The sequence below is a fragment of the Plecotus auritus genome, assembly GCF_963455305.1.
Source record: "Plecotus auritus genome assembly, chromosome: 13".
NCBI classification, from domain to species: domain Eukaryota; kingdom Metazoa; phylum Chordata; class Mammalia; order Chiroptera; family Vespertilionidae; genus Plecotus; species Plecotus auritus.
In genome coordinates this window covers 26,866,366-26,888,873 of record NC_137779.1, presented here as the reverse complement: position 1 = coordinate 26,888,873, position 22,508 = coordinate 26,866,366, and the positions used below count along the sequence as shown (strand labels likewise).

The 22,508-nt window shown below is 47.9% G+C and overlaps 1 protein-coding gene across 2 annotated transcripts in view; it reads right to left on the bottom strand.

Moving 5' to 3' along the window:
* The window catches only part of ZNRF3 (zinc and ring finger 3), a gene marked incomplete at its 5' end in the record, with an annotated part of 137,546 nt that extends 119,180 nt beyond the window's left edge, over positions 1-18,366 (bottom strand). For both annotated transcript variants that reach the window (XM_080650132.1, XM_080650133.1), the window contains one exon: positions 18,076-18,366. In XM_080650132.1, the coding sequence (XP_080506258.1) occupies positions 18,076-18,366 (291 nt within the window). The remainder of the gene's footprint in view (positions 1-18,075) is intronic.
* Between the last annotated feature and the right edge of the window lie 4,142 nt (positions 18,367-22,508).

Here is a 22,508-nt window from a genome sequence, read left to right as displayed (position 1 = left end):
CCCGTTAGGGAAGTTCCATCAGAACGGCAAATCCTTTCAGGAGCAAGACTCTTCGGCCTTTACACAGCAAGAAGGGAAAGCTCTCAGAGGAAACAAGAAGCAAACACACCTGCACAGGAGAAAGGGCATCTTTCCATCAGCCAGTCTCAGGAATGTGCGAGAATGTGGTAGACAGCGATGGAAACTACCTTCTCCATTCAAGGAGAGGAATGCACAGCCCTGTCTTGGCAGAGGAGGGTAGGGGGAGTTAAAAATAAAAAATAAAAAAAAGTAAGAAAGAAAGAAAACCCACAATGCACTCCTATCATTTCCATTTTTAGAAAACGTCACTGTGTCTCATTGTGTGTGTGTGTGGGGGGGGGGGGGGGCGGCATTAAGATTAATAAAGTATTTGCTTTGGCAAAATCGCACACTGGATCAAACCACGCACTGAAGTCCCTTGTGCCGGCCACAGGTCCCATGTAATTAGGCCCCAGAGCAGAGCCTTCACATATCACATTCTACGTGTCCTGCCAGCACCAGAGACGCAATCAACCACCCAGCTTTCCTTCGGAGCACTCGTGCCCGTATGCAGGCCGTGTGGCCTCAGGAACAGCAGGCAGGCTGGCCTAGACACCCAGCCTCCTATGCAGCGGGCTCACGGTGCACCTGTGTGTCTGTGTGTGCGCCTCGGCCCAACTGCCAACACCCAGGGCCTGGACAATGATCCAGCTGTAGAGCATCGGGATGAGCAGACAGAGCTGCAGCAAAACACCCTCCCAGAAACAGGGAATGAGGGAGGAAGGAATACCCAAAGCCTCTCAAAGAGGGCTGGTGAACCCCTCTGAGGAGCCCCGGGCCCCACCCTACGGGAGAAGGGACGTGCGTGCAAATGGTCTGTAGCAGGCACTGGGTATATTAAAAAACGATACTTATGCCCTAGCTGGTTTGGCTCAATGGATAGAGCGTCAGCCTGTGGACTGAAAGGTCCCAGGTTCGATTCCGGCCAGGGGCACATGTCTGGGTTGCGGGCTCAATCCCCAGTGTGGGGCGTGCAGGAGGCAGCCAATCAATGATTCTCTCACATCATTGATGTTTCTATCTCTCTCTCCCTCTCCCTTCCTCTCTGAAATCAATAAAATATATTTAAAAAAAAAAAAACGATACTTATGACATGATCATTTCTCAATGAGTCGCACCTTCAAATTCTTTAACCTTGATCAACCACCACTTCAGAATTAAAAAAGTCAACCATTTGGGAATTACAACAGAAATGTTAAGTATATCACGAAACGGTGTATATGTTATTTTCTTCTTCCTCATCCTCATCCTCACGAAGCACAAATTGCATGCTGTAACTAATGTAATCCTTGCAACAAGTCCAGGAAAGATTTATGTCCGTTACAGATGAAGAAACTAAGAGCCAGAGAAACAGAGTCACCTTTCCATGGCAGCTAACTGGCGGAGTCAGGACCCAAACCTAGGCAGTCTGGCTCCGGACTCAGCACTCCGCTGCCTCTCCATCAGCAAGGGAAATCCAGAACCACTTTGCTCTGCAAAACACACAACACACTTTAAAGGAAACTGACAAACCCTGGGTCTCTGCATAGCACGGCTGAAAACTGCTGCTTCACCTGATGACATGGAAGTGTCCTCCCAGCTCTTCCCAGATATGCAACGGGCTCAGAGCTATAGCAGCTGTAACACAGAACTAAAGAGAACTTATGCCCAAATCAGGTTATAGTCGAAAAGGTAACGTCTAAGTTTGTTATTAGGAATACAGGCATATATTCTCCTATAAAGTGGTAGTGCCATTTCTGCTCCACAACGGCCTACCTTTTCATTATAATGCACCCACGGTTTGAGGACCCCAATCTCGTCAGCGCAAGGCAGATGTCAAGAATCTGTGTCCTCAACTACTTTCTCCCCCTTGGTATCATGTTTGCTAACTTCATACTCAATCCTAACACACAGGGTTCCCTGGTTTTCTGGGAATGGACTATGGGCATCAGAAGTAGCCGATCAGAAGTGCTGAGAGAGAAGCACCGGAGCGGCAGGCACAGCTTCTAGGGAGGTGCCACATCAAGCGACAGGAACATGGCCCCGCGCACTGCACCACTCCCTGCTGGTCTCCTAGACCCACATCATTCCCCATCTGTGGCCGACAGAAGTGAGGCATCTTGAGGAAGAGAGAGCCTTCCCTAATGTGCACAAAGGGGTTCTTAGTGCTAAGAGTGGGGGAAATGTCAAAAGACACCAGCGCTGCCCTGGAGGAGGATAAACTCTAACAGAGTCACAGAGGTGCTCCATGACTCCAAGTCAGCAAGAAAAGATTACATCTGTGGTCAGTCTCCCCTTCTGAAACAGTAAATGTCCATTCAGAGGAGTGGAGGGCTTGCTTTTGTGTGTGGTGAGCCTTGAGGGCAGGCCCTACACAACTGAGACTGCCTGAGCTGTGGCACCTGCACAAATCACAGACTCCAGGCGCTCAGGAGACTGCGCCCAGGAGGCCCATCCTGCTCTGCCATTCAGGGCTCCCATCTGGCTTACCAGGCCTGATCAATTCCCTTCCGGACGTTTCACTGCACACCACCAGGCGGCACAGAATTCGGGACACTGTTTGCAGAGTGGCAAATGGCATTCCAGTGTGGGCCGTCCGGGACACATTCACCCCCCTCCCATCCCAGCTCCAACTGCCAAACCTTGAGAGCCGGGCATCCTAAGACCCCACTTATGGGTGATGGCATCTGTAACCACGGTCTTCGCTTACTGAAGGGACAGGGGTGGGCAAAAGTAGGTTTACAGTTGTGAGTACACGAAACACAGAGTATGATTGTGTTGTTATAACACAGAGTATGATTGTGTTATTATTATTATAACAATTTGCATGTCTTTTTTCCATACGAACAATTATAAAGCTGATTTTGCCCACCCCTGCACAAGAATAGGAAGGCGGAGAACAGGCCTTCTTGAAAAGGGAGTAGGGAGGAATAATGATACGGAGCTGAGGAGGAGGGGGAAATCACCCATCCACCTCCCTGTTTCTTTTCCTCCCCTCCCTCAATCAGCCATCACTAGATTAGTTAACATTCCTAGCGATGTTGGCTGGGAATAGGAAGAGGGGGATTGAAATATTAAGAGACAGAAGATTCCCTATTTACCCTGTAGCAAGTAAAGAAGGCATTCATACATGAAAGACCCACCATATAACTTGTACAAGTCTGCAAGAGGGCAATTAAAACATAAGTAAATTAAGAAAAGTGATTAATGTTATCTGAGCATGTAGTAAGAATTCTAAGAGTTTTCTAGGTCTTCTTGTAGGGGCATGTATAGGCAATAATTTCACTTGGAATATTCAAAACTATTCTACCCCATCCCATTGCTGTTTTAGAGCCGCCCCCTTCCAAAAACAAGGTTGGCAAGGCAACCAGAGCACCAGTCACCGTGGTCCCTAACCACATCCGCCAGGGCTTGGCATGCTGAGACGTGTGCCAATTCTGTTGTCTGTAGGGCACTCCTGGCCACAGTACACAGCAAGCTATAATCAAGTCAGAAACCACCACATTCGTATAGAACTCAGCTCAACATAAATATTCATTAAATGTGAAAACCTATGGTGATGCAATGTTGAGACTGCAAATTTAAACACAAGAGTCAGGAAATGCAAAAATTGCCGCTGCCCTGGAACCTGGAATCACCCACATGGCACATCTAATGCCACAAGCGCGTTTCTATGTGTCCTAGAGATTTAAGCCTCATGACACCAAAACTTCACGTAAAGCTGTTCATTTAACTTCCTGGAAGAGGGTAACACTTACAGATGGGCACTGGACCATCTCTGGAGTGGAGATGCCATGAAAACCCTGTAGTACAGGTGACACATAACACATCATGGATAGACTCTGGAATATCCCCGAAGGTCTAGATGCCCCTATAATAGCCACTGTTCCACAAAAACCAAAAGATCTCATCATGCCAACATGCACATAACTGAGCAATAGAGCAGTCCTCCTTATCCGCGGTTTCACTTTCCGCAGGTTCAGTCACCCACAGTCCACTGCAGTCTGAAAACGTTAAATGGAAAACTCTGAACTCATTCAAAAGGTTTAAATTGCATGTCACTCTGAGTAGTGTGACGAAGTCTCGGACCTTCCTGCTCCATCCCACCCGGGACCAGAATCATCCCTTTGTCCGATGTACCCGAACTGTATATGCTACCTGCCCGTTAGTCACATATCCTTGAGTGAGAATTAAAATACACTAAAAATGAGATAAAATTTTAAAAGATGCTGGCAATTCAGATATGCCAAAGAGATGCCGAAGAGAAGCCAGAAAGTGTTTCCTTTAGTGAAAGGGTATGTATGCATGTATAGGAAAAAGAGTATGTACTGGTTTTAGTACTAGCCACGGTTTCAGGCATCCACTGAGGGGTCTTGGAATGACGGGAGACTGCTGCAATTTAATAATTCCTAAGTGTTTATAGTGGGCCCCATAGAGGGTAGAAAGTCAAACCTTTATTAAATTGAAATCTCAATTTCTTTCACAGAGAGCCTGCTGGCCTCTTTAGAAATACTACTGCAGCCCTTTATCACTGCTTCCCACCAAACACAGGAGCAAGGCCCACGCCAGAACTTTCAAAGTGGGGGGAAATTTTGAGAAAACAATATGGTACAAATTTCATTAAGGACCCACATACAGTTGCTTCTGAGGGGGGCATTCTGGAGCTACATATAACTTTTGCTGTTCCCCAAAAGTACCAGTTTTCTAAGTTATACCAAAATGTTGTTCATATTTAACTAAAACACACTCCCTACAAGTCCACAGTCATCCTGAGATGTTCTCTTCTCCAGCAATCTGTGAACAATGTACCCAGGCGGTCACATGCCAGGATTAGAGGAGTTGGTCCCATCCCATTTCCTTTTTCCAGACCTCCCTTCTGGAGAGCAGAGGCAAGGTGACATTATTCCAACTATTTAGAACTAGAGGCTCAGTGCAAGAAATTCGTGCACTTGGCGGGGGGAGGGGTCTCTCAGCCCGGGCTGCGCCCTCTCGCAGTCCGCAGTCCTAGAGCCCACGGGGGATGTCCGGTTGACAGCTTAGGCCCACTCCCAGCGGTCGGACATCCTTAGCACTGCTGCGGAGGCGGGAGAGGCTCCCACCGCCACTGAGCTCACCAGCTGAGAGACCAGCTTCTGGCTGAGCGGCGCTCCCCCTGTGGGAATGCACTGACCACCAGGGGGCAGTTCCTGCATTGAGTGTCTGCCCCCTGGTGGTCAGTGTGTATCATAGCGACCGGTCATTCTGCCATTCAGTCGATTTGCATATTAGCCTTTTGTTATATAGGAGAGCCCTAGAACACACCCCTGTCTGAAAACTGCTTGTGAATTACTTCTACGATCATAGATACTTCTGCCTCAAAAAGCCAAGTCTTTTTCTGGCCACACTCGCATTCCCACTACTATCCTGTCCCAAAGTATTTAGATCTAGAAGAATTTCCACTCCCTAAATATTTAAGAGTTTTACTGCAAGGCCGTAGAGGAACAAGTGAGAAACAATCCCTATCTAGTGGAAGCTATGGAGAAAGGAAAACATTCATGAAAGAATACCTACCTAGAAATGTATTATAATGCAGAAGGGCAATCCAAAATGAAGGGCATAGGAGGAGGAGAGCCCAGGACCCATTCAGAAAATAAGGCAGAAGCACACTGGACCCAGGGCCAAGTCCCAAAGGCAATAGGGAGAGAAAGGCGAGACAGCGAGTCCAGGTCACCTCTAAACCACGGGATGGCACTGAAAGATTCTGGCCGAGGCAGTAAGGAGATCAGAAGTCACTTTAGAAAGATGAATGGTGGGGAAAGGATGAACTGATGGGAGGGAAGAGAATGTGAGGCAGGGAGACACTTGGCAGCAAGCACTGGCATGAAGAAGTAAGGTCAAAAAGGAAAGAGCAAATCAAGCATCATCTTAAGTACATGACTTCCCTTTGACTTGGCCACAAGCTACCTTGATTTAAATCTTGAAATGGCTTTGCAAGTCCAGTTTGCACATTCTTTACATGCCATTTAGCTGCCTGCTTACCACCTACTCCAAGACTGAGGCACTTTCTGAAAAGAGGCCACGTCTCCAGGTAACCAGTGATACTTCCAAAAATTGCAGAAGGGTGCTGAACACATGATGTCAAATGCATTTAAGTAAAAGTGTAGAATTAGGGAGCGAGAAAAGCATCCTACACCAAGTGTGGGACAAGCCTTGGCAACCAGGATAACCTGAACAGCAGACAGCATTCTGGGGCAGAACCCAAGGAAGGTGCTCCCGGCTGAGAGGAGAAAACGAGATAATACACGTGAAAGTGCTCCAGGGACCCTAAAGCACGTGGGAGATTTGCTGGAACTCAACCATCCACGCAGGATGCCACTCTAAGAAGATGAGTACCTGAAAGTGCTAAGACCCGAGTTCGAATCCCATCTCCTCTTGTGGCCAAAGGCTTAAAGCCCTTCCTCACAGCCCCCTCATTATAAAGGGAGAGCTGAGCCACAGCATCTCCAGGGTGTCCTTCAGTCCAAACAGTGACTCCAAGAGTCAAAAGAAATCAAGGAGCACAAAGAGAGAAGGGACAAAGATTTTTTTTTTTTAATATATTTTATTGATATTTTACAGAGAGGAAGGGAAAGGGATAGAGAGCTAGAAACATCGATGAGAGAGAAACATCGATCAGCTGCCTCCTGCACACCTCCTACTGGAGATGTGCCCGCAACCAAGGTACATGCCCTTGACCGTAATCAAACCCGGGACCCTTCAGTCCGCAGGCCGACGCTCTTTCCACTGAGCCAAACCGGTTTCGGCGGGACAAAGATCTTAATGAAGGCGCAGGCCAAATGACTCCGGGGCTTCGGCCTTCTAGAAGATCGAGAGTAAAAAGAGCACTCTGGTCACACCAGCGACAGTTCGGCCTTCCCCAGTAGCCTAATTTGAGGTGCACGGGGTCCCCTGGAGTGTCATAATGCCACTAACGGGCATCAGACACACTGGATGGTTGGGGAAGGAAAGAAAGAAGTGCCACTTAAAAGCATTCAGCTTCAGGTCTCTCAGACAACGAGAGGAGGGCAAACACCATTGCCTACAAGGGTCAGACACTGGTAAATGTAATTACCAGTGAGAGAAGGCAGCTGAAGCGATGCAACAGGGACCTGTGAACTGAAGGGGCCGGGCCAGGTCCCCTCTGAAGTGAGGAACAGCTGGGCAGGCTAGGCCAGGGGTGGGCAAACTTTTTGACTCGAGGGCCACCATGGGTTCTTAAACTGGACCGGAGGGCCGGAACAAAAGCATGGATGGAGTGTTTGTGTGAACTAACATAAATTCAAAGTAAAGGAGCGGAGGGGAGAGCAAGAGAACCGGATAGAACAGCCGGATCCGGCCCGCGGGCCGTAGTTTGCCCACGGCTGGGCTAGGCTATTGCCCATGCGGGAATGTGAACCCAACGTTGCCAAATCTTTTCATTTTTCCAGAGCAGCCAAAGCCCCGGATTTTTATGTAACATTTCTAGATTTTTAGGAGGGACCAAAACAAAATATCATGAAGTCATTTTCACGTTCAGCCCGGGGACCTGCCGTTTAAATGTACCCCTGGTGGCCTGTGTGCTTCTACTTGCACCTCTGCCTCCCACAGACGGACAGCGTCACCCTGGATTGAGAGGACAGGTTCATACTGTCTTTCCAAACACAGAACTCATGCGCTCTGGGAAAGACGCAGAGCAGAAAAGAAGAGAGGGCGGCAGCACCCTCCCGGGCCACAATCTGCTGCCCCGCAGTGCGTGGACAGCCCGGTGGTCCTTCCGGGAGGTCTTCTCGGAGCCTCCGAGCACGGCCATCTGCCTGGACAGCTGCCCGTGTCCCGACACGGAACGCAAGGGCAGCTTACTGCTCTTGAATTGGGCTCAGACACACCTACAAGGGAGGTACCCAGATACCATGCCAGGTACCTTCCCTTCGATGCAGACATTAGTCACCACTCAGATCCTCATGGCAGAGGAAAAAGGCCATTACTTAGTATTCACTAAATGATGGAAATATATAGACTTTTATTTTTTATGAAGGTGTTTTGTTGGTTTGTTTTTTGTTCGTTTGTTTGTGTGGTTTTTTTGTTCTGGATTTTTTTTTGTTTTTGTTGGTTTTTTTATTTTGTTTTTTTATATATTTTATTGATTTTTTACAGAGAGGAAGGGAGAGGGATAGAGAGTCAGAAACATCGAGAGAGAAACACCGATCAGCTGCCTCCTGCACACTCCCTACTGGGTATGTGCCCGCAACCAAGGTACATGCCCTTGACCGGAATCGAACCTGGGACCTTTCAGTCCGCAGGCCGACGCTCTATCCACTGAACCAAACCAGTCAGGGCATGTTCTGGGGTTTTTTTAAGAAACAGATACCACCCACTGTGAGCAGGGGACATAGGAACACCTATGCCGACCTGGTAGAAGAGTATAAACTAGGACCGTTCTTCTGCAGACCAGGTGACACCATGGAGCAGGAACATGAAAAATGCTTATACCCAATGACCCAGTGGTGCTAACTCTATCTAGAACTTGATCCTATGAAAATAATCAAGAGATGGAGAAAGGATGTTCCTCACATCATTACTTAGCATAACGGAAAACAATGTGTTACACAGACACTAAAAATCTTCAGAGCATTTAGTAACAGGAAAACACCCGAGGTGGATAAAGGGTTAAAAACACCATGTCATGTTTTCCCCCATTTTCTTTACAACACCTCCAAGCTCAAGAGGAAAAACAGAAGTTACAGCAAAACACAGAAGGTCAACAGGGGTTATGTGTAGCAAGTGGGACTGATTTTCGTTTTCCTATGTTTCTGGGTTTTCCAATAAACATGTACTATTGTTACAATTAAAACACACGTTATAGGTGATGTTTTAAAGTAAGATCTTGGCTCCAACGAGAGGTGATGTAAAATGAATCTACTCTAACATGTCTGCCTAATCTGACCAAAATCTCAGGCAAGCGGGTCAGTAAGCTTTGGCTCCAGGTGACCCAAGTTCAATCCCAGCTCTGTGGCATCACAAAGCTTATTTAGACTCTCAGCCTCAGTTTCTTCTGGGGCCAATTCAACCACCCATGTTTGTATGGAAGAAATCACAGAAACGGCATCTGCAAAACACATATCGTGGGAACATAAAAATGCTACCACAGGGACATAAAAACTATGTCTCTTCCGTAGGCTGTATCCATAGAAGGAATTCAATAAATGTCTGCTGACGAGTTACTATACTCAAATTAAGTTTAAATAAAAACCCAAGATTTCACCCAATTCTCACAGCACTGAATGGGACCTTATACACAGCTAACTGACCACAGCCCCCACTCCTTTATTTTAAAAATGCAACAGCCTCTGCAGCAGGAGGCAGAAGTCCCCATTCCAACAGACATTTTCACGTCCAACTTCTAGGGTCATCAAAGGCTGTTATCTCTGAATCAACTCTACACACCGAGTTTCTAAACAACCATATCACACTGGCTGCCGGGGAGAGAGAAGGGGATTAATATCGTCTTACAACACATCTTAAGGGTAATAAAAATAAAATGCTCTCCCTTGAACCACAATGGGTCAGCTGACCTCATTCTCTATATACTATCATGAGTCAACAGGGCCGCTAAAAGTCAGGTTTTAGAACATCTCATTCAAGCTACAAATGGAACAAAGAACCTCTACTCTTCACCTCCTCCCTATCCTGTCTGACAAGTATAAAGGCACGTTCCCACAAAGGGGTTATCAGCTTTAACCTCAAAGATAGGTAAAAATTAGTTGGAAAAGGCCAGAAGGTGCAAATCCTCCTACTGTGTCATTAAGTACATGTTTCTTCAGAATGGGTTGCCCAGGCCTAAACTTAGCACCCCGGGCCAGGTGCTCCTCAGGGTCCTATTAATGTGGCTACCAGCTAGGGCTGTGGTCCGCATGCTGTCTGCCCTCTACACTCAGCCGGGGACAACATCTTACTCACCCCCACCTGCTGCCTCGCCTCGCACAGTGTCTGGCAGACAGAAGGCAGCAGTGAATGTCTGCCTGCTAACGGAATGCAGCACCCATAATAATAAGTTTTTTAACAGCCAGGAGGACGGAATCCACAGCTTTTGGTTCTTAACAATCTTTTAAATCAAATAGTTAGGAAACGCACAGCCTGTGTGAAGAAAGGTGATGTGTTCGAACACAAGACATGACCTCTTCCGAGAGAGCCATGCAGAATCCAAAATGGCTCTTAAAGAGCCAGCTACAGGAAGGAGGGGTGCCTCACCAGAAAGCCCTTTAAATGCCAGGACACTACAACCTTCCCAACGGCAATAAAACGGCGCAGAAGTGCCACTGAGTGACAACTGGACACTTCAAATCACTGGTCCCTCTTCCCAAGCTTACCAGATCAGCTCTTCATGGAAAACACAAGTTAGAATGAGACTCCTGTGATTTTTTTAAAAAGAAGGAAAGAAAGGTAGGTGGGAAATGAATCTCTGTAAGGGTGGTTTCCTCAGTTAAAGTTATAGACTCATCTTGGCCAATCAGTCTATGGGTCTATACCCCAATCTAAATTCCGCCACCAATGCCCATATTCTCGTTTGGAGCAGAAGAGGGTGCCAAGTGAAGCACTCCTGAATAAACAGAAATGCTTACCATCAGGCATGCTGGATCTGACTCTCGGCCCTGCCACCAATGGACTCATTAACTTCCCCAAGTCACTTGACCTCCAAGCTTGGCTTCCTCATCTGAAAACCTGGGGCATGCCATCTACCTCACCCATTAAATGTGAGCCAACCAGTATCATTGCCTAACCCCGTGGTCGGCAAACTGCGGCTCGCGAGCCACATGCGGCTCTTTGGCCCCTTGAGTGTGGCTCTTCCACAAAATACCACGGCCTGGAGAGTCTGTTTTGAAGAAGTAGCGTTAGAAGAAGTTTAAGTTTAAAAAATTTGGCTCTCCAAAGAAATTTCCATCGTTGTACTGTTGATATTTGGCTCTGTTGACTAAGGAGTTTGCCGACCACTGGTCTAACCAATATGCTGTACACCTGAAATTAATACAAAATAATATTGAATGTAGCCTGTAATTTTATGTATTTATTTATTTATTTTTGTTAATCCTCACCTGAGGATATTTTCCCATTGATGTTTAGAGAGAGTGGAAGAGAGAGGGAAAGACAGAGAGAAACATCGACGTGAGAGGAAACACATCGATTGGTTGCCTCCTGCACGAGCCCTGGTTGACCAGGGCCCAGGCAGGGAGAAGCCTGCAACCAAGGTACGTGCCCTTGACCGGAATCAAATCCGGGACCCTGTGGTCTGCAGGCTGATGCTCTATCTACTAAGCCAAACTAGCTAGGGCCTGTAGCCTGTAATATAAATAAATAAATAAATCAAAAATAAATTTAAAAGCAATGTGAGTAAAGCATTGCGCCCAGTGTCTGGCACATAGGAAGCACTTGATATTAGTGGCTATTTTTAAAAGCTCTAATAGCGAGGGGAACAGAGCAACTCACAATCTAAATTACAGGAGAAAGGAAACGGCTTAAACCCAGTGTAGAACTGGGTACAATTTGGAAAGGACTGGCTTTCCCCAATTGTACACCTGACCAGAAAGCATCTGCTCTCCCTGGAACGCTCTCCCGCGGTGAGCTGGGGATGACAGAAAGGCTCCAAGCCTAGGAGTCAGGTGACCTGAATCTTAGTCCAGGTTGTCTCTACCTTGCTACGTGGCCCTGGGCAAGATGCTTCACTTCTTCGGACCTCAGTCTCCTCACCTAACATCTGGAAGTGCTCAATCTGTTTCTTCTGATTATTAAAAAGTGCTTTAAATGTCATTTTTGTCATGAACTACAAATCCATTCCTCAGACTCGGGAAACACCACCAAGAAGCAAAGTTTTCACATGGTCTATATTCAAGGTAAGATGACTGAATACCAAGCATATACAGCTACTCCCAGGGACACCAGGGCTCGGCCGGGAACAACGGACTCTTCATGTTATGTCCAGCCATAACAGCTGTATACATTAGAGCTCTGTCAATATTCAATATTTTATCAAGCAAACATCACCTTCAGACCTTTATAATGCCAGGTATCCTGCCCCTGAATATACGCACACACAGATCACTCTCATACAACTTCATATAATAATAGGAGTGGGTCTACCAGAACCAAAGAGAGGTCCATGCTTTCCACCTAATCAAGCAAGTTTCTAGAAATAACCAAATGGAAAGAGGGCCCCAGAATTTATTAACCAAACCAAATGGAATTGTTCTCATCCATGAATCCAAGCCCATTAACCCACCACCTGCCTGATATCCACTCTAAATCCATCATTCGTTCACTGATGGTCTCATTAGTAGCAGGGACTGGGAACCCAGGGGTAGATCCAGGGATGGGCAAAAACAAACACCCCACAGAGCCCAGGTCTACAGGGAAGGTGTGAGGAGCTGCTCTTAAGGCAGCCTTGGGCAAACTACGGCCCGCGGGCCGGATCCGGCTGTTCTATCTGGTTCTCTTGCTCTCCCCTCCGCTCCTTTACTTTGAATTTATATTAGTTCACACAAACACTCCATCCATGCTTTTGTTCCGGCCCTCCGGTCCAGTTTAAGAACCCATTGTGGCCCTCGAGTCAAAAAGTTTGCCCACCCCTGTCTTAAGGCATCGCAACATTGACAGACACTGTCTCATTCTTCAACGAATGGCGAAAGGGAACACGTTCACACACTGCTCTCCCACATCCTGCGCTCAGATCCCTGCGGAACATGACCTGCCTGCCTATTTTCTCACTTCTCCCAGGGATCTTGCACTTAACTAGGACCAGACATATGCACAGGAGAGAAGTTAACCCATTATAGACAATGGATGCCTTAGTGGTCGGCAAACCGCGGCTCGCGAGCCACATGCGGCTCTTTGGCCCCTTGAGTGTGGCTCTTCCACAAAATACCACGGCCTGGGCGAGTCTATTTTGAAGAAGTGGCGTTAGAAGAAGTTTAAGTTTAAAAAATGTGGCTCTCAAAAGAAATTTCAATCGTACTGTTGATATTTGGCTCTGTTGACTAAGGAGTTTGCCGACCACTGCCTTAGGGAGTAAGGGCTCAACTCTGTGAGGAAACCCGGTTGGGAAGGATTATCATTTATCCACACACATCTGTCTCCATAAGAGACAGTGAACGCCAGAAGACAACAGCATTACAGCATCTGGCACGGAACAGGACTTCGGTAAATATCTATCAAATAAATATGCTCAGTGGAGGCATGTAAACCTATAGGCTTCCTCTCCACGGCTCTTGCCAGCCTGACCTCACTCCTCTCAAATTCTTAGGAACGGACTATTGGATGACAGGTACTAGATGAGGGCCTCCCTTTTTTTCTCTTGGGGAGGAGAGGGTATCACAGAGCCCTCCAAGTGGCAAAACTGCCTATCTCCTCAGGAAAAGAAAAGTGTACATACACAAGACTGCATGCATAATCACAGGGGTTCGTTCACATGCCGTCACTGGAAGTCTGTGACCCTCAGGTGAAGAACCCCTCTACTAAACTGTTAAAAAGTTAGATCTGGCCCTAACCGGTTTGGCTCAGTGATAGAGCGTCGGCCTGTGGACTGAAAGGTCCCCGGTTCTATTCCGGTCAAGGGCATGTACCTTGGTTGCGGGCACATCCCCAGTAGGGGGTGTGCAGGAGGCAGCTGATCGATGTTTCTCTCTCATCGATGTTTCTGACTCTCTATCCCTCTCCCTTCCTCTCTGTAAAAAATCAATAAAATATATATTTTAAAAAAAAAGTTAGATCTGAATTAATGTCAAGATCCTAACCAGCCAAGTCTATTTATTTGGCAAAAATAAAAACAAAGGGGGGCAAAGAAACCTGGGCTTTAATCCAGCTTTTATCATTTGCTAGCTGTGTAAGGATGGAAACCATGGCCTTAGTTTCCTCGTCTGCAAAATGGGTTAACAATAGCTGCTAATGCCATGTTAATGTCAAGATGAGACGAGCAAACATGTGATATGTTTGGCAGAGTGCCCCGTACACAATAAATGCTCATAAATTGAAGCCACCACCACTTTCCCTTTAGTCTACACACTCCACACTTACTCCACCTCCCATCTTCATCTCCATTAAGAACTCTACAAGCAACTCCTATGAGATTTCAGGGGGAAAGACAGAAACCCCTCAGAATTCATCAGGATCGCAAAACACAGTCCTAAGGTTTTCTCCCCTAATCGAATGCTTGATTTTTAACCTGTGAAGGCCCTTCTGATGAGATAGCCAGCAATCTCTTTCTACATAAATCCAGGTCAGCTGTCAGCACACAATTGTTCTATTAGGCCAAGTCAATTTTTAGAGGCAGACCTATTAAGTTAACGTAAAATGGAGATGAAAAGAACGTGTTTGATCAAATGCTCAACTGCAAAAACACACTGACAGGGACACAAGGCAGAGGAATTAGCTTCCTAAAATTATTCTCTGTATGCCCTTTGATAACACTGGATATTTAAGGACCTCACTCAGCTTTTCTAAGCCACCACCCAGCTCTCCTCCCAACTCTCACAGATTAGTTCTTAAACGTTTTCAGCTCTCCGATGCTTTCAAGACCATTCAACACTTAACCCAGGATCCAGAAAGGCAGATTCTAAAGTTGCACAAAACCTATCATTCAGATTCCTTTTACAAATGAATTTCTCAAGCGTTTCTAAATATTTGACTTCAAGAAGAAGAAGAAAAAAAAAGCGAGCATTTCCACTTTAAAACAATCTTTCATCTCTAAGCGATGCAAATTTTCTTTGTTTAACCAATCCACATACCACTAGCCAGTGTTTAATCAGGCCTTTATTTAACATCACTACCACATGAGTTGCACAGCCAAGTCTGAAAGTTTCAGATAATGATCTCATTAAAAGCAACAAATTGGCTTGAAGATGAAATATGTATCAATATGTCTAAGAACCCTGTAAAGCTCCACACTTCAGAACTACAGGAAAAGTGTAATTAATTCCCCCAGCACTCACACTGTATGCCTGACACTCTTATAAGCAAATGGGCTTTGATGTTGCATGAATAAGATAATAAAAGTAATTAATAGCATTTCATATCCACACATTGTTTTCACAATTCTCACAGATGAAGATGTCAAAAGAAAGAGAGCGAGCGAGCTCTCTCTTCTTACAGAGCACACTGTGACCTTGGGAAAGTTATTTAAGCCTAAAATGCACACAGAGAGAACCAAGAATCCTGTGACTAATCCCAAGGTTTGAATTACTTACTCTCTCTCAGACACACACACACACACACACACACACACACACACACACACACACACACATGCACACACTTCTCAACCAGGCCTCCCCCTACCCTAAACTATGCAAATGACTGAACAGGTTCTCTATCAGACTATGTATGATAAGGTATCAACTGTATAAACACACACACACACACACACACACACACACACACACTCTTTCATTGTATGTAATAGGGCGGGAAACAAATCAGTAATACAAACCAATTTCCTATCTTAGAATTCTTAAAAGGGACTCCCAAACAGGTTTTTTTCTCTCCCCCACACCATGAACAGTGCTAATGAACCCCACTGGAAATAGCAAAAGCTGCTAGCAGTATAGTGCTATTATTTAGGGTTAGTTGTAGGAAAAACGAACGCTGCTCTGAAGACCAGAAAGCAGTACACAGCAAATCCTGCACCGAGTTTTTTTTTTTAAAGATAGGAAATAAAGGGAGGTTTGAAAAGTTCAACAAGGGCAATTAGAAAACATGATTAATCCGAAGCTAAACACCAATTTGTTTCTTCTGCATTCTCATCTCTCATGAAAATGTTATATTCCCTCTCAGCAGTCCTAAAAGCATTAGCTTTCCTCACAAAAACCTCTTTCAGGGCTGACAGGGGCCACACCGGGTCCTTAAACTGGGCCGCATATTCGAAGAACGAATAAACGCGTGCCTGCCTCTGTTCGCACACAGCCCTGAGAGCCATCCTGTGCTCCTTCTGTGCACGGAGAGGCTCAGTGACAGGTCCCCACAATCAGGTTATTAAAGATATGGAGTGAGAGCACCAAGAAATGACTCCTCAAACAGCTCAGACAAACTCACTAACGTTACTGCGGTTATAAGGGAATTAAGGACATCTATTAGTGATTGCTTAACAGGTAAACTTATTAAATACCATTTAAGTCATTTTTCTTTACTTAGCAATTGTTGACTTAAAACAATTTTTTTTTTTTTTTTGGCTAGGCTAAATGGACTACAAAGGAGTTAGATAAGCACTTCAAAAAGTTTCAAAAGAGAATAGATTCCTTCGGCCAAATTCACACATTATCTCTCTACTCACAAGGATAAAATAGTTACAAATGGTGTGTTTAAACTGCTAATTTTGTATTAAATGGTGAACCCAAGATTATCTCCAAAGCATAGCACTACTCATAATGGATGGCTCGCCAAACTACTGTGGAGAAAGTACAAGTTAAAACACTGCAGATAAAAATCGCAAACTTCAAAAGTCTCCTTCAGAAAGCTGAAGTGCACGTTAAAACATCTTTTCTCTGGGGAGGCTGTAAATCAAACATTTCTAAAGCCATCAGGGCACAGGGCAATCCTCAGAGAATCAGAGCCGCCAAGCAGCCATCTCTCAGATTCAAACTAGTTCCCAAGGCTGCGTGCGACTGAAATGTGCAGGAGTCTTCAGCAGAGCATCGCCTCTGAAGCTCATAAATGAAAGACCACAATGATAACAGTATCGAAGAAAAACGTCCAAGGCCTTTAACATACGTAGTCACAGGGCTCAAACATGTGCTGCCCCGTCTACTTTCCCTGCAGTTTAAGATGGGAGGAAGAGTCCTGTAAGGCAATGCTGCGAATTAATCGTCCAGCAGAGGTGCCTCCTTCGGCTTGGCAAAGACACACCTCTAAGGAGCCACGCCGCACAGCTCCCTGCCCCACGCACAGCTCCCTCTCCTATCCACGCAGGGCTCTGAGTCTGCAGGGCGCGGGGAGGAGAGGCTACTATGCAATCATGCCATACAATCCCCTTCTCTTCATTCATCACTCCTCCAAGAGTTAAAGCGCCAAAGGCCCAAAGCTTGGGCCCTGCACCCATGACCATCACCCGAAAAGGTTCAGAAACAAGCCAACCATTTCAAATCGCCCCCAGCCGAGGCATGCATCTTCACCACCACAAGTGCGCTGGCCGCCCACTAGCAAGTTGATAACCTCGGAGCCAAGGAAGCGGGAAGGCATCGCTACCCAGCTCACCATCCGCGAGGCTGGAGCTCAGCTGGAGGCTCTCCCTAGCCACTAGGATGCTTTGAAATGCAGACTTCTTTCCCTTGGAGCAAGGTGAAGGTCCTGTCAGTGAGCGACCCCGTCTCCCGATTCCCAGGCCCTCCTGGGAAGTCCTTGGCCCAGGAATGGACAGGCAGTCTCCCTCCCACCCTCTGTAATCGGAGGCACGCAGAGGGCTGCCTTCCACGGCCACTCCAAGGCACTCCTCCTCGGCCAGCACCCCCTGGTCCCCTGCCTGCTGCTGCTCATCCAGAGTCCTGCAAGCGGATCAGCCTTCAGGTGAGGCGGGCGGCAGGCTCCAGGGAAGACCCTGATTGCACAGATCCTCAGACAACCCTGGCTGCCCCCAAAACGAACGTGCATGGATGGAAAGCAAAGCCTGCAACATGAAATAAGCCACCCCAACCTTCACCACTCATCTTTCCAAAGTTGGCATTCAACAGGTAGTTCCTGGGACTTCCACCTGAGGCAAACCAGAATGCCCAAGCCGCCCAAGGGGGCCGCCCCAACGTGGGTGCCGGACCCGGGGTTCTCCTCAGTGCCCCCGGATTCACAGGAGGCCGAGCCCCCACGTGCGCTTCCCCCCCCCCACCCACCCACCCATCCCCGCTTCGGCGCCCCGGAGGCCGCGTCCCGCCCTCCTTCCCGCCGGGGAGGGATGCCGCCGGCCTCCTCACCGCCCCTCCCGCCCGCCAGCCCGCGGCGGGGTCGGCGGGCGCAGCCCCCGGAGCCATCTTGTGGCGGCTGCGGCGCGGGGCCCGGGCGGCGGGCAGCTACCTGCACGATCTCGCCCTCCGCGCTGAGCGTGGCCCCGGCCCGCGAGAAGCGGCCCGTGAGGCCGGTGGTGTAAGTGGTGTAGTCGCCGCTCGGGCTCGACTCGAACAGCACCACCTCCACGAACGCCGTCTCCTTGGCCCGCGCCGCGCCGGGCCCCGTGGCCGCCAGCAGCAGCCCGAGCAGCAGCGGCAGCGGCGGCGGCGGCGGCAGGCGGGGGCCGCGGGGGCGGCGGCGGAGGCGGCGGCGGCGGCGGCCCGGGGCCCCTGGGCGCCCGCCCGAGCGCGGCCTCATGGTCCTGCGGCGGGAGGGCGCGGAGGGCGGGCGCGGCCGGGCATAGTCGCGGGCCGGCGGAGGACCGAGTGCAGGCGGACGCCTCACAGCCCCATCGCGGCGGCGGTGGCGGCGGCGGCGGCTTTGTGGGTCGCAGGCTCGGCTTGGCTCCCCCGGCCGTCGCGCCGCGGCCCTTTCATCTGCTCCACGTGAGGGGTTATCCCCGCCCCAACAGCGTCGTGACCCGCTCTCCCCTCCCTCCCCGCGCTCGACCGCCGCGGCCTCCCCGGGGAGCGGGAAGGCGGGGCGGGCGCGCCTGCGGCGGGGGCGGGGCCCTATGGGCGGACACGCCCCCGGCCGCGCTCCGCCCCGGCCTGCGCCCCGCCCCCTCACCCCAGCTCCGCCCACCGCCTGCACTCCACCCCATTGTTCTTGCCACGCCCACCGCCCACTGTCTTGCTCCGCCTATTATTCTCGCTCCGCCCCCGGCGTCTCTACCCCGCCCCTCGCTCCGCCCCCACGCTCATGCTCCGCCCCTTGGTGCCCGCTCCGCCCCTGCTGCGCTTAGCCCTCTGCGGCAGACATTTCTCTTCGGATTGCCAGAGTTCGGCGGGAACGGGGATCGTGTCCTGCTCCTGAGCGATATGCGTTCTCTCTGGAGGCCCCACGCCCCCTAGTTCCGTACAGGAGTTAGGAGGACCTTGTCCTTCCCGGATCTCGTGCCCGGGAGCAGGGCGTCCCTCCATCCTCACCCCCACCTCCAGGATGGAATGGGAAAGGCCCAGGCGGTCAGGGCCGATGGCAGCTGGGCCATGCTGGGACTTAATCCAGTTCTTGCACCAGTGTCGCTTAGACAGTTATTCTCAAAGGGATGGGGTGGGGGAGCATTTAGCTATTTGGATTTTAATCGAGTTCATTTTTATGCAGCCCCAGAGACTATAACTCATACAACCCCACTCAAAAGAGAAGTTCTGAAACTTTGAGTCTTGCTGTGTGCAGAACCAGAGGATCCCAACACCATCACCCTTCATGCACAGATTGGTGGCTGCCAAATTAATGTATCGAAGACATGTGCTACAGGGCTTAGGGATTCCCAGTTGCCCAGAAGATAAACTTTCCATTCCCTGCCCCTCTTTGGAACATGTCATTCATTTCCTTCCTCATCCAGTCCACTAATATTCAGATGCAATTCCCACTTCCTTTATGGAGTCTTCCTTCACCCAGCAGGATGGCTATGTGCAGATAGTCGAAAATATTTGATTAGGATGATCTGTTTCTACTTGCTACCACACCCCAAATATTAAAAAGCCGGGGGGGAGGGGAATAAAAGAAAAAGCTAATTGAGAATTTGTCTTGGGTAAACAATTTACCAAGGTTACATTTTAAGGTAGAAAAAAATATTTTCAAAATAAGGAATAGAAAATGCACTTGGAAGAACACCCACATTTGGACCACACAGAGCTTCTGCTTAGGAGGGGGGTGCCTGCGAAAACAGGGATCTAGGTATGGTGACTTTTTCGTTTTTCCAGAACCAAGCCTAACTAGTGCTAGTGCTAACTAGCACTAGGGCAACATCAGTCCTGACAATAGCATCCCCACAGGTGGCACAGTCCAGTCCTTATGGGGGAGACCAATGACTGCAGCCCATCCATGACTCTTTACACTATTTAAAATTCAAGGTCACCATCAACTTATGAATGGTACATCCATAAAATAGAGTACTATTTGTCAAGGAATGAAGTACTGACACATGGATGAACCTTGAAAGAATCATGCCCTGAAATAAGCCAGTCCCAAAGGACCTGAATAGTGTATATGAAATGTCCAGAATGGGCAAATCTACAGAGACATCAAGCAGATGAGCGGTTGCCAGGGTGTGGGTGAGGCAGGAATGGGTAGTGAGTGCCGGTGGGTTTCTTTTGGGGGTGACGAAAATGTTCTGGAATTAGATAATGGCGATGGTTGCACAACTCTGTAAACATACTAAAACCTACTGAACTGTACACTTTAAAAGGGTGGATTTAGCCGAAACTGGTTTGGCTCAGTGGATAGAGTGTCGGCCTGCGGACTGAAAGGTCCCAGGTTCGATTCCGGTCAAGGGCACGTACCTTGGTTGCGGGCACATCCCCAGTAGGAGGTGTGCAGGAGGCAGCTGATCGATGTCTCTCTCTCATCGATGTTTCTAACTCTCTGTCCCTCTCCCTTCCTCTCTGTAAAGTATCAATAAAATATATTTTTAAAAATAAATAAATAAATAAAATAAAAAAAGGGTGAATTTAATGTATGTCAGTTTACATGTCAATATAGTTGTAAGGATATTCTCTGCTCTTTGACATCTTAGCTCAAATATCACACCCTCAGCAAGGCCTACACAGACTATTCTATTTAAAATGCGATGTGCCCCAGCCAGTGTGGCTCAGTGATTGACCGTTGGCCCATACACCAGGGGGTCACCAATTCGATTCCAGTCGGGGAACATGCCCAGGTTTGGGGTTTGATCCCCAGTGGGAGGCGTGCAGGAGGCAGCTGGTGGATGTTAACGTGTCTCTCTCATCAATGTTTCTATCTCTCCATCTCCCTATCTCTAAAATCAATAAAAACATATTTAGCCCAGCCGGGTGTGGCTCAGCAGTTGAGCATCGACCCAGGAACCAGGAGGTCACCGGTTCAATTCCCAGTCGGGGCATATGCCCAGGTTTCGGGCTCGATCCCCAGTGGGGGGCATGCAGGAGGCAGCCAGTCAATGATTCTCTCTCCCATTGATGTTTCTATCTCTCTCCCTCTCCCTTCCTCTCTGAAATCAATAAAAATATTTTTTAAAAAAACATATTTAAAATAAAATAAAATGGCAATGTGTACATCCTGTCCCTGACTCCCAACCTCTCTCAGCCTGCCCCATCTCCCCCACCCCCAATGTGGCATTTATTACCTTCTAACATACTAAATAAATTTGCTTATTTATTTCCGTCTCTCCTCCATGCCCCACATACACACATGCCAGCGAACAAGCTCTATATAATGGCTAGGATCTTGTCTTGTTCACTGACTTAGGCCACCACTGCCTGGCCCAGAGTAGGCACTCGAAAAATATTTGTTGCATGAATTAATGACTAAATGACTTCGAGATAAGCTCATCATCATGCATCCCTCCCATTTTGCAGATGTTTGGGGCAGCTTGTGAACCAACAGCTGCTTAGGAACGCTGGGCTTCAGAGGACCAAAATAAATTCTGAATGTGGAGAAGGACAGCAGTCCTTCCCGTGGGGACTTCAATGAAAACCCAGATAAGGGTCAACAAAGAAACGGGTTTCAATTTCTAAAACTCTGCTTCAGGGAAAATATGGTTAACGAGACATAGCCCAGCAGCACAAGGGTGACATGATTCATCTCTCAGCAGCAGAAAGCTGTTTAGAAATGGAGGTATTTACTGAGTAATGAAATTTCACCAAAATCTGGCAGGCAGTTAGGGGAGATAGAAAAGAACTTCAAATAGAAGATAAGACCCATTGGCTAGGAGCAAGGACTGGATAAGCGAGCTGGATCAAGTGATAGGAGTGAAGAAAGGTAATGCACCTTCATTATCTGTCATGACACATCCCTAGGATACCACCCCAAGTAGAACTTATCTTGTTCCTTTCTCAACTTATCAGACTCAGATGAAAACAACAGGTGCATCAGCATCAGTTAAAGCTGCCAGATCTTTGGCAAATTTCATTGACTTAGGCCAAAAACCACACAAAGCTACGGGAAATTTTCTGCCATCCAAGTTCTGTTTCTATGATCAAATAGGGAAGGTCAGGGATTTCAAATCGAGAAACATATGCTTTAGTACCCAAAAATATTTGTGTTATTGTAAATAATAACAGACATGGATATTCACTGCAGCCTTGTTTTTAATAATAAACAACCTCGCCCTAGCCGGTTTGGCTCAGTGGATAGAGCGTCGGCCTGCGGACTGAAGGGTCCAGGGTTTGATTCTGGTCAAAGGCACATGCCCAGGTTGTGGGCTTCATCCCCTGTAGTGGGGGGGGAGGGGTGTGAAGGAGGCAGCCGATCAACGATTCTCTCTCATCATTGATGTTTCTATCTCTCTCTCCCTCTCCCTTCCTATCTGAAATCAATAAAAATATATTTTAAAATAATAATAATAATAAACAACCTCA